Consider the following 11,953-nt stretch of genomic DNA (forward strand, 5'->3'; position numbering starts at 1 on the left):
CAGCTCGTGTTGGGCACAGGTTGGCGATGCATACGAACGGCCATCGCAAAGCAATAGTCGTGTGGAGCGGTGTGTCGTAACTGTCGTTGGTACGGGCCAAGACCGAAGGGCATGACCAATTCGGCAGTACCTGGATAAAATTAGCTGCCCTTACAGCGACGCTACCCAGCGTCAAATCGCTCAAACTCGGAAGCTGGTGAGGCTGTGCGTCTGTGCGTTCGCCCGTCAGCCAACATCACGATGCGCGACAAAGACCGCGTGGGCCTATGGTAAGCCTTGGAAACCGGCGACGCGAGATTGGGCACAATATCACCAGAGAGACGGTACAACCGTGGCTAGCGGAAGCCTAGAGATTGCAGAGTGGGCAAGGCATGCTGGGATGCGGCGTAAAGTTGCGCGTTTAGAGACATTGATTGCTTCTTCATCCCACGGAAACAGTTCGGCGACGCCTCTTGGCTACGGCCAGCCTAAGTAGTATCTGAGCACGGCTAGCCCCGCCACAGGCCGAGACAGTCAAAGCAATCCAGCATTCTTACCTTATAACAGACCCCCAGGCCCGCTATCCTTATCTACTTGCCCATCATAACTCCCCACTTCACACAGAGACCCCTCTTATAACCCCTCCACTGCCTTGTCTTGTCGCAGTCAAGAGTTACTTGCTATTCCCTCACCACCACACATACACAACCACAGTCATGGTACGTGTCACCGACTGCTCCTACACGCGACTTTTGCTGACCATATTCTAGGCGAACTCAACGATTGTCTCCAATGCGGCCAACGTAAGTCTACTGCTCGCGTGCTACGTTCAAACACATGCTAACGCGCATTGCAGCTCAAGAAGTACCTCGACCTCCCCCAAAAGGGCGCCGTCATGGCCGAGTACGTCTGGATAGACGGTTCCAACGGAATCCGCTCCAAGTCAAAGGTGAGCATTATCCAGCTTTCCGATCCTTCAACCCGATCTCCACGATCTCTGCGATATACCGCGGCAATTGTACCACGCTACGGCTGCGGATCGGTCTAGTCTGCGGTTCGAGGTTCTAGCCGAGAGCAACAACTGGCTGCGACGTGCCGTGCGATACACAATCTGGAGAAGCCATTCGACGACTGGAGTCGCGAGCGTGGTGGTCTGCATGTGTGACGCACATGGCGCCAATCGCTCCTTCTGCCGGGAGTTTTGGCGTTCCTTCTTATCGCACCCCACCACCAGCCACAGCCCGCAGTGACGTCGTTCCCTTATCCCACCCGACTTCATTCCGATTACCCGAGGCTCATACTGACATGCACGCAGACGCTCAAGTCCAAGGTCGAAAGCCTGAAGGACCTCCCAGAATGGAACTTTGACGGTTCGTCGACGGGCCAGGCGCCCGGCGACAACTCGGATGTCTACCTCCGCCCCGTTGCATACTACCCCGACCCCTTCCGTCTGGGCGACAACGTCCTGGTCATGTGCGAGACGTACATGTCGGATGGCTCGCCCAACGCCTACAACTTCCGCCACGACGCCGCCATCATCTTCGAGAAGCACAAGGAGCACGGCTTCTGGTTCGGTCTGGAGCAGGAGTACACCCTTCTCGACGAGTTTGGCTGGCCCTACGGATGGCCCAAGAACGGCTTCCCCGCCCCACAAGGCCCCTACTACTGCGGTGTCGGTACCGGCAAGGTCTTCTGCCGTGACATTGTCGAGGCTCACTACAAGGCCTGCATGTACGCCGAGATTGCCATCTCCGGCACCAACGCCGAGGTCATGCCCGCCCAGTGGGAGTACCAAGTCGGTCCCTGCCCCGACATCTCGCTCGGTGACCAGCTCTGGATGTCGCGCTTCCTGCTCCACCGCGTCGCTGAGGAGTTCGGTGCCAAGGTTACCTTTGCGCCCAAGCCCATCCCCGGTGACTGGAACGGTGCCGGTCTGCACACCAACGTCTCCACCAACGAGACTCGTGGCGACAACGGCATGAAGGCCATCGAGGCCGCCATGGAGAAGCTGTCCACCCGCCAAGCCGAGCACATGGCCGTCTACGGCTCAGACAACCAGCTCCGCATGACCGGCAAGCACGAGACTGCCTCCTACGACAAGTTCACCTGGGGCGTCGCCAACCGCGGTTCCTCCGTGCGTATTCCCCGCGCTGTCGCAGCCGAGGGCAAGGGCTACTTCGAGGACCGCCGCCCGGCCTCCAACGGTGACCCATACCAGATCACCGGCATAATCGCCGAGACCATGTACGGCAAGGTCGAGGGCGCCGATGTCGCCAGGTTCGCCAAGAAGGCGGAAACTGTCGAGACCGAGATGGTCATTGACATCCACAAGCCATAAACAAGTCTTCCTTTGCTCCCTCTTCTTCATACCCCCTTTCGCGCTTAGACTATTTGTTTGATGATGTCGCCGCCGCCTTCTTTTGATGGCTGGCTCTTGGGCAGCAGTGGTTCGGTCGCGTTCTCCTCTTGCATACATCGATTGAGGTTGCTTGACGACTTGGAATGGAACTGGAACGTAATAGCACGAGCAATGAATTTATGTCCACTGTCTTGACTTCTCATCTTGATCTTGACTACCTAGTGTAGCATGTCGCCGTTCTCTCTTGCGCTCGTTGACATGCAGCTGCTACTATACCGACAACGAACATCTACGATTAGTCCCTGCTGATATAAGCCGTGCTGCGATTGGTGGAATGTAAGACCATTCCTCCCGCTACACTACCACTACGGAGAACATCTTTATACGAGTGCTTTCGCAGATCAGGATTCCTTTTCCGCATCACACTGCCATTCGTCATACAACAAGAGCTTGTTGTCATACTGTGCCTACCTTTTCCACCTGCACACCCCCGGATAAACCCTTAACCGAACTAGCAAAGGCGCGTTTGTGGCGGTCGGCAAGCGAGCTCTTCGGCATATTCTTTCCCCCAGATTTCAAACATTCATAAAGATGCGCTACCCCACTGGAAGTATGGTGGAGACAGCCGACTGTCATATGAAATCTTTTGTAGTGTGTGCTGAAGATGTCGAAACGCGAAGAGAAGACCCCGGAGCCTGTGGAGGGCGTCACGGATCTGGAACGGGTGGTCACCGCGACACACCAGATGGCGGATGATGCAGAGAAAGAGCATGGACTTGTGGCTGTTGATACATCGGCTTCTGAACGCTTGCCGTTTTCGAAAGCTCGGTGTGTGGCGCTTGTTACCACGATTGCTGCGGCGCCGTTTTTGAGCGTGAGTATGCCCGACTAATCTCGTTGGAGAAGAGAGGAAGAAGACTGATCAACTTGGGGTAGACGATGGCGGTTCAAGCATCCGTTATCATCCTACCTACCATCGGGGAGGAATTGGATATTCCAGTTAGTCGTCAGCAGTGGATTATCTCTGCGTACAACTTGACGTTTGGTTGCTTCCTGGTATGTCTTCTGAATCTCTCTCATATATCTACCCTCTCCTAACCCGCTCACTCAGCTACTATGGGGCCGTCTAGCAGACGTCTACGGCCGACGAATGATCTTCCTCTGGGGCTCCGCAGCCTTCACACTCACATCAATAATAACGCCCTTCATCCCCAATGAAATCGGCTTCGACATCTTCCGCGGTCTCCAGGGTCTCGCCGCCGCCGCAATGGCACCAACCGCTCTCGGCATCCTCGCTTCTACCTTCCCACCTGGAAAGACCAAAGACATCGCTTTTGGATGTTTTGGTGCCGGAGCCCCACTTGGAGGCGTGTTTGGCAATATCTTTGGTGGTGTCGTGGGCGAGTATCTCGATTGGCAGTGGGTGTTCTGGTTGTTTGGGATCATCGCGGGGATCTCTACGGTTGCGAGCTACTTCGTTATCCCGATTCCGCCGTTGGGGCCAGAACCCGTGTTGCGCAACACGGTGGATTGGATCGGCGGATCGCTCATAACCATCGGTCTCGTTATCCTCGTTTTTGCGCTTTCCGAAGGCAACGTCGTGGGCTGGAGTACGCCATGGGTACCAGTCCTCATCGTACTCTCACTGATCATCATCGGCGCATTCGGCTTCTGGCAGCATTACCTCGAGCACAAGACGGAGCGGCGGCCCTTGATGAAGATGAGTATCTTCAAGAACGGCAAGTTCACTGCCGCCAATGTGCTCATGGCGCTGTTCTTCTCGTCCTTCAACAACTACCTCATCTTCGCAACCTACTGGTTCCAGGACTACCAGGGCCTTTCCGTTATTCAAACCACGCTGCGCTTTCTACCGAATGGCATCACGGGGATTCTGGTGGCTACCATCACTGGGCAGATTCTGTCTCGTGTGCCGGGCGATTATATACTCACATTCAGTACTATTTGTGTGAGTATATCCTCCTTACTTTTCGCAATCCCCATTCCGGTGCATACAACGTATTGGGCATATGGCTTCCCGGCTATGGTACTGTGTGTCTCGGGCGCAGATACCATTTTCCCTGTTCTCACGTTGTTTGTGGCGAAGACGCTGCCGGCGGAGGATGCTTCGCTGGGAGGGGCGCTTATTACGGCTGTGGGTCAGATTGGGAGGGCGGTTGGGCTGGCGATTGCGACGGCGGTACAGACGGCTGTTGTGGCTAGGGAGAAGGGGTTGAGTGTGGATCAGATTGGTGGTGAGGGTCATAAGACGGTGCCTTGGGATGACGCGCTCAAGGTGGGTATTAGGACGACGGCTTGGTTTAACTTTGGCATGAGTGTTGCGTCGACGGCTGTTGTTGTTTTCTTTATTAGGGGTATTGGGATTATTGGAGGGAAAGGGAAACGGTAGCGCATTAGTGGACTTATCGAGCAAACCGCCTGGTACGAATCGTTCCCCCGCTCTCCTGCGAACATCGGCCCAAAGCACAGCACGCCAAAAGATAACAGCGCTGACCCACAAAACGGTGAAAGCAAAGTCCTCCAGCTTCAGACTCAGCAAGTAAAACATCAGCCATCTACTTGCCCTATCGTCACGTATCTTGTCTAGCAAATAACAACGTGGTCCATCCGGGTCTATACCCCAAGCGGCTAATGCAATCACGACATACCACCTCTCGATTTCGTGTACAACCCCAATTCATAAGCCCTTGTAACATGTCACCATTCCATGCAGCAATGCCGAGGACGATTGCCCTGTTAAATCGCAGCAAATCTCGCATTGGAAGCGGGTTGCCATGCGCTCCAATGAGAGTTCGCCGTCATGCCTGAGGTTTGCCCGGGCGGCCTGGGTTATGACGGTTTTGACGCTGCCGCGGCTTGAGCTGATTGACCCACGTTCTTGCATCATTGCGAGCTACGGTGGATGCGAGGGTGGTGCGGTTGATAAGTAGACCTTTGTGCCCGGGCGTTGTTGGATGGATAATTCACGTCTCGACACCTCCGCGTGAAAACCAGTGCGAACGTGACGATGGCTTCGGAGAAGAACGATGCACCTGCTGCATCGACGTCTTCCGCAAGCGATGTGGAAATCGTCCCTGGCGCCATCAACGAAAAGAAGTTACTCAGGACATTGGATCTAAGACTCCTGCCTGCGGTGTCAATCTTGTATCTGCTCAGCTTTCTTGATCGCAGCAATGGTATAGACCTCATCCTTCCCAGCGCTGATAAAAATATACTAACAATTAGCTCAGTCGCCAACGCACGCATCGAAGGCCTCACAACCGACCTAGGCATGACAGGCAACCAATACCTCACTGGCCTAACCCTCTACTTCATCGGCTACGTCCTCTTCGAAATACCCTGCAACATCGTTCTCAAACGCACAACGCCGAAGTTCTGGTTGCCTACGCTGACAGTGGTGTGGGGAGTTGTGGCTACGCTGATGGGTGTTACGCAGAACCTGTCGGGCTTCTTTGCGGTGCGGTTCTTGTGAGTAGCCTGGATAAGACGATTGTGCGAGACAGACTAATGACTTGCAGTCTGGGGATGGCCGAGTCTGGGCTGTTTCCTGGTGTGGTGTATTATTTGAGTATGTGGTATAAGCGCAATGAGCGACAGTATCGCATTTCGCTGTTTTTTAGCTGCGCGAGTCTTGCGGGGGCTTTTGGTGGTGTATGCTACCTCTCATATATATACAATCTTCAGTACTGACGCTTCCAGATCCTAGCATATGGCATTGCGCATATGCGTAATGTAGGAGGCTACGCTGGGTGGCGATGGATCTTCATCTTGGTACGCCCGCCAATCTGCTCATGAGTTCGTCACTAACAGCGGCATAGGAAGGTCTTCTCACAATCATCATCGGAATAATCGCGTACTGGTTCATTTCAAACTATCCCGCCACCGTCAGCTGGCTCAGCAAAGAAGAAAGAGCATTCGTGCAAGCACGTCTCAAAGCCGATAGCGACGCAACGAACGACGAAGCATTCTCCTGGGCGGAGGTCTTGCTAGCCGCAAAAGACGTCAAAATCTGGCTCTACGCCTTCGCGTTCCATACCATGAGTCTACCACTATACACTCTATCCCTATTTCTGGTAAGCCAACCAACTCCCAAAATGCACATGACACACCACTCTAACACCCCCCAAGCCAACAATCATCCGCGACATGGGCTACACATCCGCCCAATCCCAGCTCCTCACCATCCCCCCCTACGCCGTCGCAACCCTCTTCACAATCTTCTGGGCCATCCTCTCCGAGCGCTACGCCCGCCGCGCCCTCTTCATCCTCACCACCTCCACCGTCGCAATCATCGGGTACATAATCCTGCTCGCCAACACAGATCCCAAAGCACGCCCAGGCGTGTCTTACGTGGGAACTTTCTTCGCAGCCATCGGCATCTACCCTTCCGTTGCCTTGGTTCTCTGCTGGCCCGCCATCAACGTCAGTGGGCAGACGAAGCGCGCAACGGCGAACGCTATGCAGATCAGCATTGGCAATCTGGGGGCGGTGCTGGGGACGCAGTTGTATCGCGCGAATTCGGGGCCGAGGTATGTGCTTGGGCATAGCTTTGCGCTGGGGTATTTGTGTTTAAATCTGGTGGTTGTAGCGGCGTTGTGGATGTTGTTGAAGAGGGAGAATGCGGAGAAAGAGAGGGTGTTGGTGGAGAGGCCGCAGACGGGCGGGTTTCATGATAGTGTTGAGGATGTTAAGATGGGGGATCGGCATCCGAGGTGGAGGTTTCAGGTTTGATAGAGAGGCGAAGGGGGGGATTCGAAATTTGACTGGATGACAGCCTTGTGAATCCTGCAACGAGATGGATTAACTGTACGCATATATCGGACGGAGGGTTGATATTATCATGCACATGAGCTTTCCATTTATATATAAGCTTTTCACCACAGCCCATCCCTCCTCAACAAGATCTCCCCACCCGTAACCCCACTCTGTCCAACCTTACTCTCCTTCAAGATACCCGCCTCATACAACTCATTAATAAGCGAAAACAACATGCCATCACACTCCTTAGCCGCCATCAAATTCGCCGTAACAGGCAAATACTCCACATGCCCCGTAATCGTCGAGTTATACGGCGCCTCACCCAACGGCACAACATAATCCGGCACTTCCGCCATAACCGAGATGCGACTGTTGCCAAAGCCAAAAGGCACACCGGGCTCGTCCCAGTACGTGTTGCGGTAGGTGGTGCCGCCGGTGGAACCGACGTACATGACTAGGGATTCAGAACATGTCTCAGGTGATGGAGCGAGGAAAGTCTCGTTAGCCCAGGTTTGGAAGATAGTCTTGTTGTGAACAGCCTCGTCAACGGTGATGGTCTGGTTGTCGCCCCAGCCCCAGCGTGCTAGCGGGACGGGATTAACGAATGGGAGGCGGCCGTCGTGGACTTCGGCGTAGTCAGCGTAGAAAGGCTCGCGGACGAGCTCGATCTGCTGCTTCGTGATTAGGATGGCGTAGGTGAGGTTCTGTAAGACTGTAAGAGGTGCGACGTCTGGGTTTGCAGCGTCAAAAGAGGCTGTGACGTTGAACGCGGTGGCGTTTGCGCCCAGGAAGTCGGTTACGTTTCCGAGGAAGTCGATGAGGAGTTGGTCGGCGACGTCTTCGACTTCGGTGGGCCAGCCGAGGGTTTGGATGCTTGTTGGGTAGCTGTTTGTGATGGTGATGTTGGGGCCGTACATGGCTTGGGCTGCTTCCATCCAGATTTGAGGGTTGCGCGCCAATAAGCCGGGGGTGTCGAGCACGGGACTGAGTGGCATGGTGTGGTCTAGAGAGACCAGTCCGTGAGATGGTCGATTGCCGTAGAGACCTTGAACTTGCGATGGGCCGCGCACGCTGCCGCCGGTGTCGGATCCGAGACTGACATCGAGCCAGGAGTAGGATGCTGTACCTGCGCCACCACCGGAGGAACTGGAGGAGGTGTCTTGGTAGCCGTCGCCACGGGGGTTGAATGCCTCGTGGTAGTCAACCCAGTCAGCCGTTGCGGTTTCGCCATTGGCGAATTGAGAGGTGATCATCTTGCCGACGATGATCGCTCCTGCGTCGATCAGGTTCTGGACGGGCGGCGCAGTCGCGTTGGCAGGAGGGTATAGCCAGTACCAAGCTCGGTTTCCGTTGGATGTTCGCAGGCCCTTGATATCTACGGTTCTTGTTAGTCGATGCTCAAGAACCATAGCCTATGTGGTGATGGTGTGTCGTACCGTAGATGTCTTTGATACCAATTCTTACACCAGCCAAAGGCTTCTCGGCCGTCTTGGTGAAGTACAACCGCGAAGGCACAGCGATGGCATGCTTCTGGCCCACGGTACCCGCGGGCAAAACCGAGTATGAACCGTCGCCGTTGGCAATTGCAGACTCGGTGAAAGCGCCTTGCATATCGGAGAATAGCCTCCACGCCTCGTAGACATGACCAGCTGCGTTGATGAAGTAGGGGCCCGGAGGTAGTTCCTTGGATGCGGTGCCGGATAGTATGGTCAACGAAGAGTTCATTGGCTTGGAATCGCTACCTTGGACGTAGATGGCTGGAAGATATGGTGAGCGAGGGTCTCAAGAGGGTGAATTTGGGTGCATACCGTCCATGAAACCTTCTTGCCATACATCATCATGCGCATAGCTTGCTGTGAGCGACGCGATATCTACACCACCGTCCTGAGCCTTCACCACTGTGAACGGCACAAACGGAGCATCTTCGAAGGAGGCCTGAATCTCTTCGCAGCTCGAGATCTTCGCGACTGGTTTTGGTGGCAGGAAGTAGTCGATGTCGGTCAAGGAAACCGTGAATCCAGTTGAAGAAACAGCAGCCTGCACACCGGCAACGACGAAAGACGCGACGCCGATCGACAGAGAGAAGCGCATCTTGTCCACGAAAAGTCCAAACCGGGGTTTGGCGAAAGTCCGTGATGAAGCTTCATACGGCTGCAAGCCTGCGAGCTTTATACGTCGGCGGCACTTCTTGCTCTACCGAACCGATTGATCTCCAAGACCCCATTTCCATTGGCAAAGAGTCATGATCCCGATCCATTCCCTAACCCATCTTCGACCCAACAACAAGACAAGTCGGCGTCTGCGTCTGCGATGCTACCAGGATCGAAACCGCCATGTTCCTGATAAGCACTCGGCCCTTCCACCTGACTGGCCAGCATCATCGGCACGCCTTATGCACATTACATAACTACGTAAAGGGCGCCCAGAGTATTGTCGGTATCGTGAACAGGAAGGCGGGCGGGCGCTGATAGCTTTCCGAGGCCAGCGCGCGTTGTCAGGCCCAACGGCTCTTATCGCGTGGTTTGGAGGTGAGAGTGGAGATGCGGCTTTCTGGGCGGGGCAAACGTGGTTAGCGAACGCGCCGAGGAATGCGCCGATGACGTGGGCCCACTTGGGAGGATAGGCGGTTGCGCGGATTTGTCTGGAGGTACACTCACAACAATTATCACGCCTTTGCGGTTCGCAGGCCACCAAGGCCTCGCGTACCTTAGCCTCGCGCATCGACGTCGCGCGCACGTGATGTGTATCTGCTGGCAGATGGCATCGCGGATGTAGATTTCCGGCTGCTTGGCGACATAAGCTCATCAGCGAAGATTGGTCAAATCCACGGTGATATGAATATCATCATACTGCTCGAGTATCTCACAATATGTTCGTGACATATCGGTACCGGATGACAGGCTTCGTATCCATTCACAGCCACGTATAGTCGGCTTGTGGGCCGTCTTAATTTTCACCTTTGGCTTTGGCTCAATTGACTTGTCCTCTAGGACAACGCGAAATTGTTCATGCATGTGTCGCCCTTGCATAACACAACGGTACAGCTGAGCAAAACAGATACTAAGTTTGGATCAATGCAAATATATATGCTTCTCGCAATTACAGCGCCAACGATGATCCTCATCCGGAAAGCCATTTATCGAAGCATCAACATTGACCCCAATCAGTTCGTAATTGCCTATAGCCTTAGTATAAACCGTAACGCTAATATGAAACGGGCGTTCATCTTCGTCGCCGTATACCAAAACGTCGCCCTTGTCATGAACTCGATTCTCGTGATCAGGCGGATCGTCGTTGTCCCCGAGGAGATCGTATAAAGCGTATCTTTCATCTTCTGAAAAGACGTCTCCTTCCCTTACTGCACCTCTACCGGTCTGAGTTACAAATACAGTGAACTTGGGATATTGACCACTCGACGATGTTTTGAAGCTGAATTCGAACATAGTGTGATACGGATCATCTTCTCTTATGGTAAGAATCTTGGCTTTTGGATCCCAAAGTGGACGGTAAGCCAGTGGTAATTCTCCTTGCCTACCAAGATCCCATGCACTACAACCCTGGACTTGATACCCAAACTTGCGGATGGCTTTGCATTCGTTGATGATAATCCGCTGATAGTCGCCGAAGGAATCGGCGTATCGCGCTTCGTGGAAGCCGTTGAGGCCAGCGATTGTCACTGTTTTACTAACTGAACCGAAAGCCACTCTTGGACCAACAGCAACAGTGCCATAAAGATACCTTTGACGAACCACTCTTACGCTGGGCTTATCCTCGTCTCCACTTGGGAAGAGCAGAATACCTAGAAAGTTCTGGCTTGACACTCTCGAGCACCCAAGTAGCCCGATCCATACACCGACTGGAGTTCCAATCATGTGACAGTCATACTTGTCGTTGCACTCAAAGATCTGCACGATTGGTAATTGGATTTGTAAGCCCGTATTGGTCAATGTGAACAGAGTCAATGGTTCTGTGGTCCGGGTCAAGTCGGCACAGTCTTTGAAGTCTTCTGGTGAGCGAGCCAAAAAGTCGACGTCAGGTGAATCGCGAAGATCTTGACTATGATCCTTGTGTAGAAGCCCTACAAGACTCGTATGCTTTTCCTCTGGCGACAGAGCCCAGGCAAGGATGGAATCATCATCGCTCTTCCGGATAATCTCCTCCTGGAGGCGGCGAAATGCCCGGTTACCTTCTCCATACAGAAGCGGCATGTTAATGTTGAAGATCCCGAGGAGGCAGTAGGCCATGTCCTCCGCACGTGTCGTCTGCCTCGTGGAAGCCCATGACATCCTTGTCGCGACGCAATAGGAACCGAATTTGTTCTCCATTTCCAGGCTCGGGTCCCTCCACGAGACTTTCCTGCACAAAGCTGCCCGATCTATCCCTGTGATTTTCGATATCTGCTCAGCGTACTCTGCTACATAGCCCAACTCAACCCACTGTTGATCGTAGAGGAGAACCGTTGTTGGGGCTAACATCTCCTGGAGTGTCCATCCTCGTGTAAACCATCTACTCTTGGGGAATTCTTGGTCCATGTTGGCAGCCAAGACATCAGAAAGATACGCATAACAGCGGACTGACTTCTGATACCAGGCGAACATAGAGTTGATAGCCTCGGAAAGCTCTGCGCTAGAGCTTTTGTCGATACAACAGGTATCTACCCACGCGTAGCCGATTTTATCTTTGATCGCTTGCCGGCAAGTGAACTTGATCTTTCGGTAGCCAGCTCGTACTATAGGCCGACCAGAAGTGAAATCGGCGAACGACACCTCTTCATCGCCCCAGGTATGCGAGAGAATGGCATAGCGCGGGATACTCGTGCCGAAGAACTCTTCCAGCTGT

The 11,953-nt window shown here is 53.9% G+C and overlaps 4 protein-coding genes across 4 annotated transcripts; 3 read left to right on the forward strand and 1 right to left on the reverse strand.

The window, feature by feature from the left end:
* Positions 1-695: 695 nt before the first annotated feature.
* Positions 696-2,317, forward strand: GLN1 (glutamate--ammonia ligase; the record flags this gene model as incomplete). The annotated part of the gene is made up of 4 exons (XM_051438562.1): positions 696-698; positions 750-782; positions 836-928; positions 1,295-2,317. The coding sequence occupies 4 exons, from the start codon at positions 696-698 to the stop codon at positions 2,315-2,317; spliced, it is 1,152 nt and encodes a 383-aa protein (XP_051287872.1).
* A 766-nt stretch (positions 2,318-3,083) lies between these two features.
* J4E90_009042 (uncharacterized protein) lies at positions 3,084-4,745 on the forward strand (the record flags this gene model as incomplete). Its single annotated transcript, XM_051438563.1, has 3 exons — positions 3,084-3,212; positions 3,275-3,394; positions 3,450-4,745. 3 exons carry the CDS (start codon positions 3,084-3,086, stop codon positions 4,743-4,745), a joined length of 1,545 nt encoding a protein of 514 aa, XP_051287873.1.
* A 618-nt stretch (positions 4,746-5,363) lies between these two features.
* J4E90_009043 (uncharacterized protein) lies at positions 5,364-7,087 on the forward strand (the record flags this gene model as incomplete). Its single annotated transcript, XM_051438564.1, has 6 exons — positions 5,364-5,532; positions 5,587-5,824; positions 5,875-6,007; positions 6,056-6,088; positions 6,175-6,429; positions 6,485-7,087. 6 exons carry the CDS (start codon positions 5,364-5,366, stop codon positions 7,085-7,087), a joined length of 1,431 nt encoding a protein of 476 aa, XP_051287874.1.
* A 143-nt stretch (positions 7,088-7,230) lies between these two features.
* Positions 7,231-9,205, reverse strand: J4E90_009044 (uncharacterized protein; the record flags this gene model as incomplete). Its single annotated transcript, XM_051438565.1, has 3 exons — positions 7,231-8,489; positions 8,551-8,871; positions 8,923-9,205. 3 exons carry the CDS (start codon positions 9,203-9,205, stop codon positions 7,231-7,233), a joined length of 1,863 nt encoding a protein of 620 aa, XP_051287875.1.
* Positions 9,206-11,953: the final 2,748 nt, after the last annotated feature.

This window comes from Alternaria incomplexa (genome assembly GCF_024043165.1).
Source record: "Alternaria incomplexa strain BMP 0042 chromosome Unknown scaffold_14, whole genome shotgun sequence".
Classification (NCBI taxonomy): Eukaryota; Fungi; Ascomycota; class Dothideomycetes; order Pleosporales; family Pleosporaceae; genus Alternaria; species Alternaria incomplexa.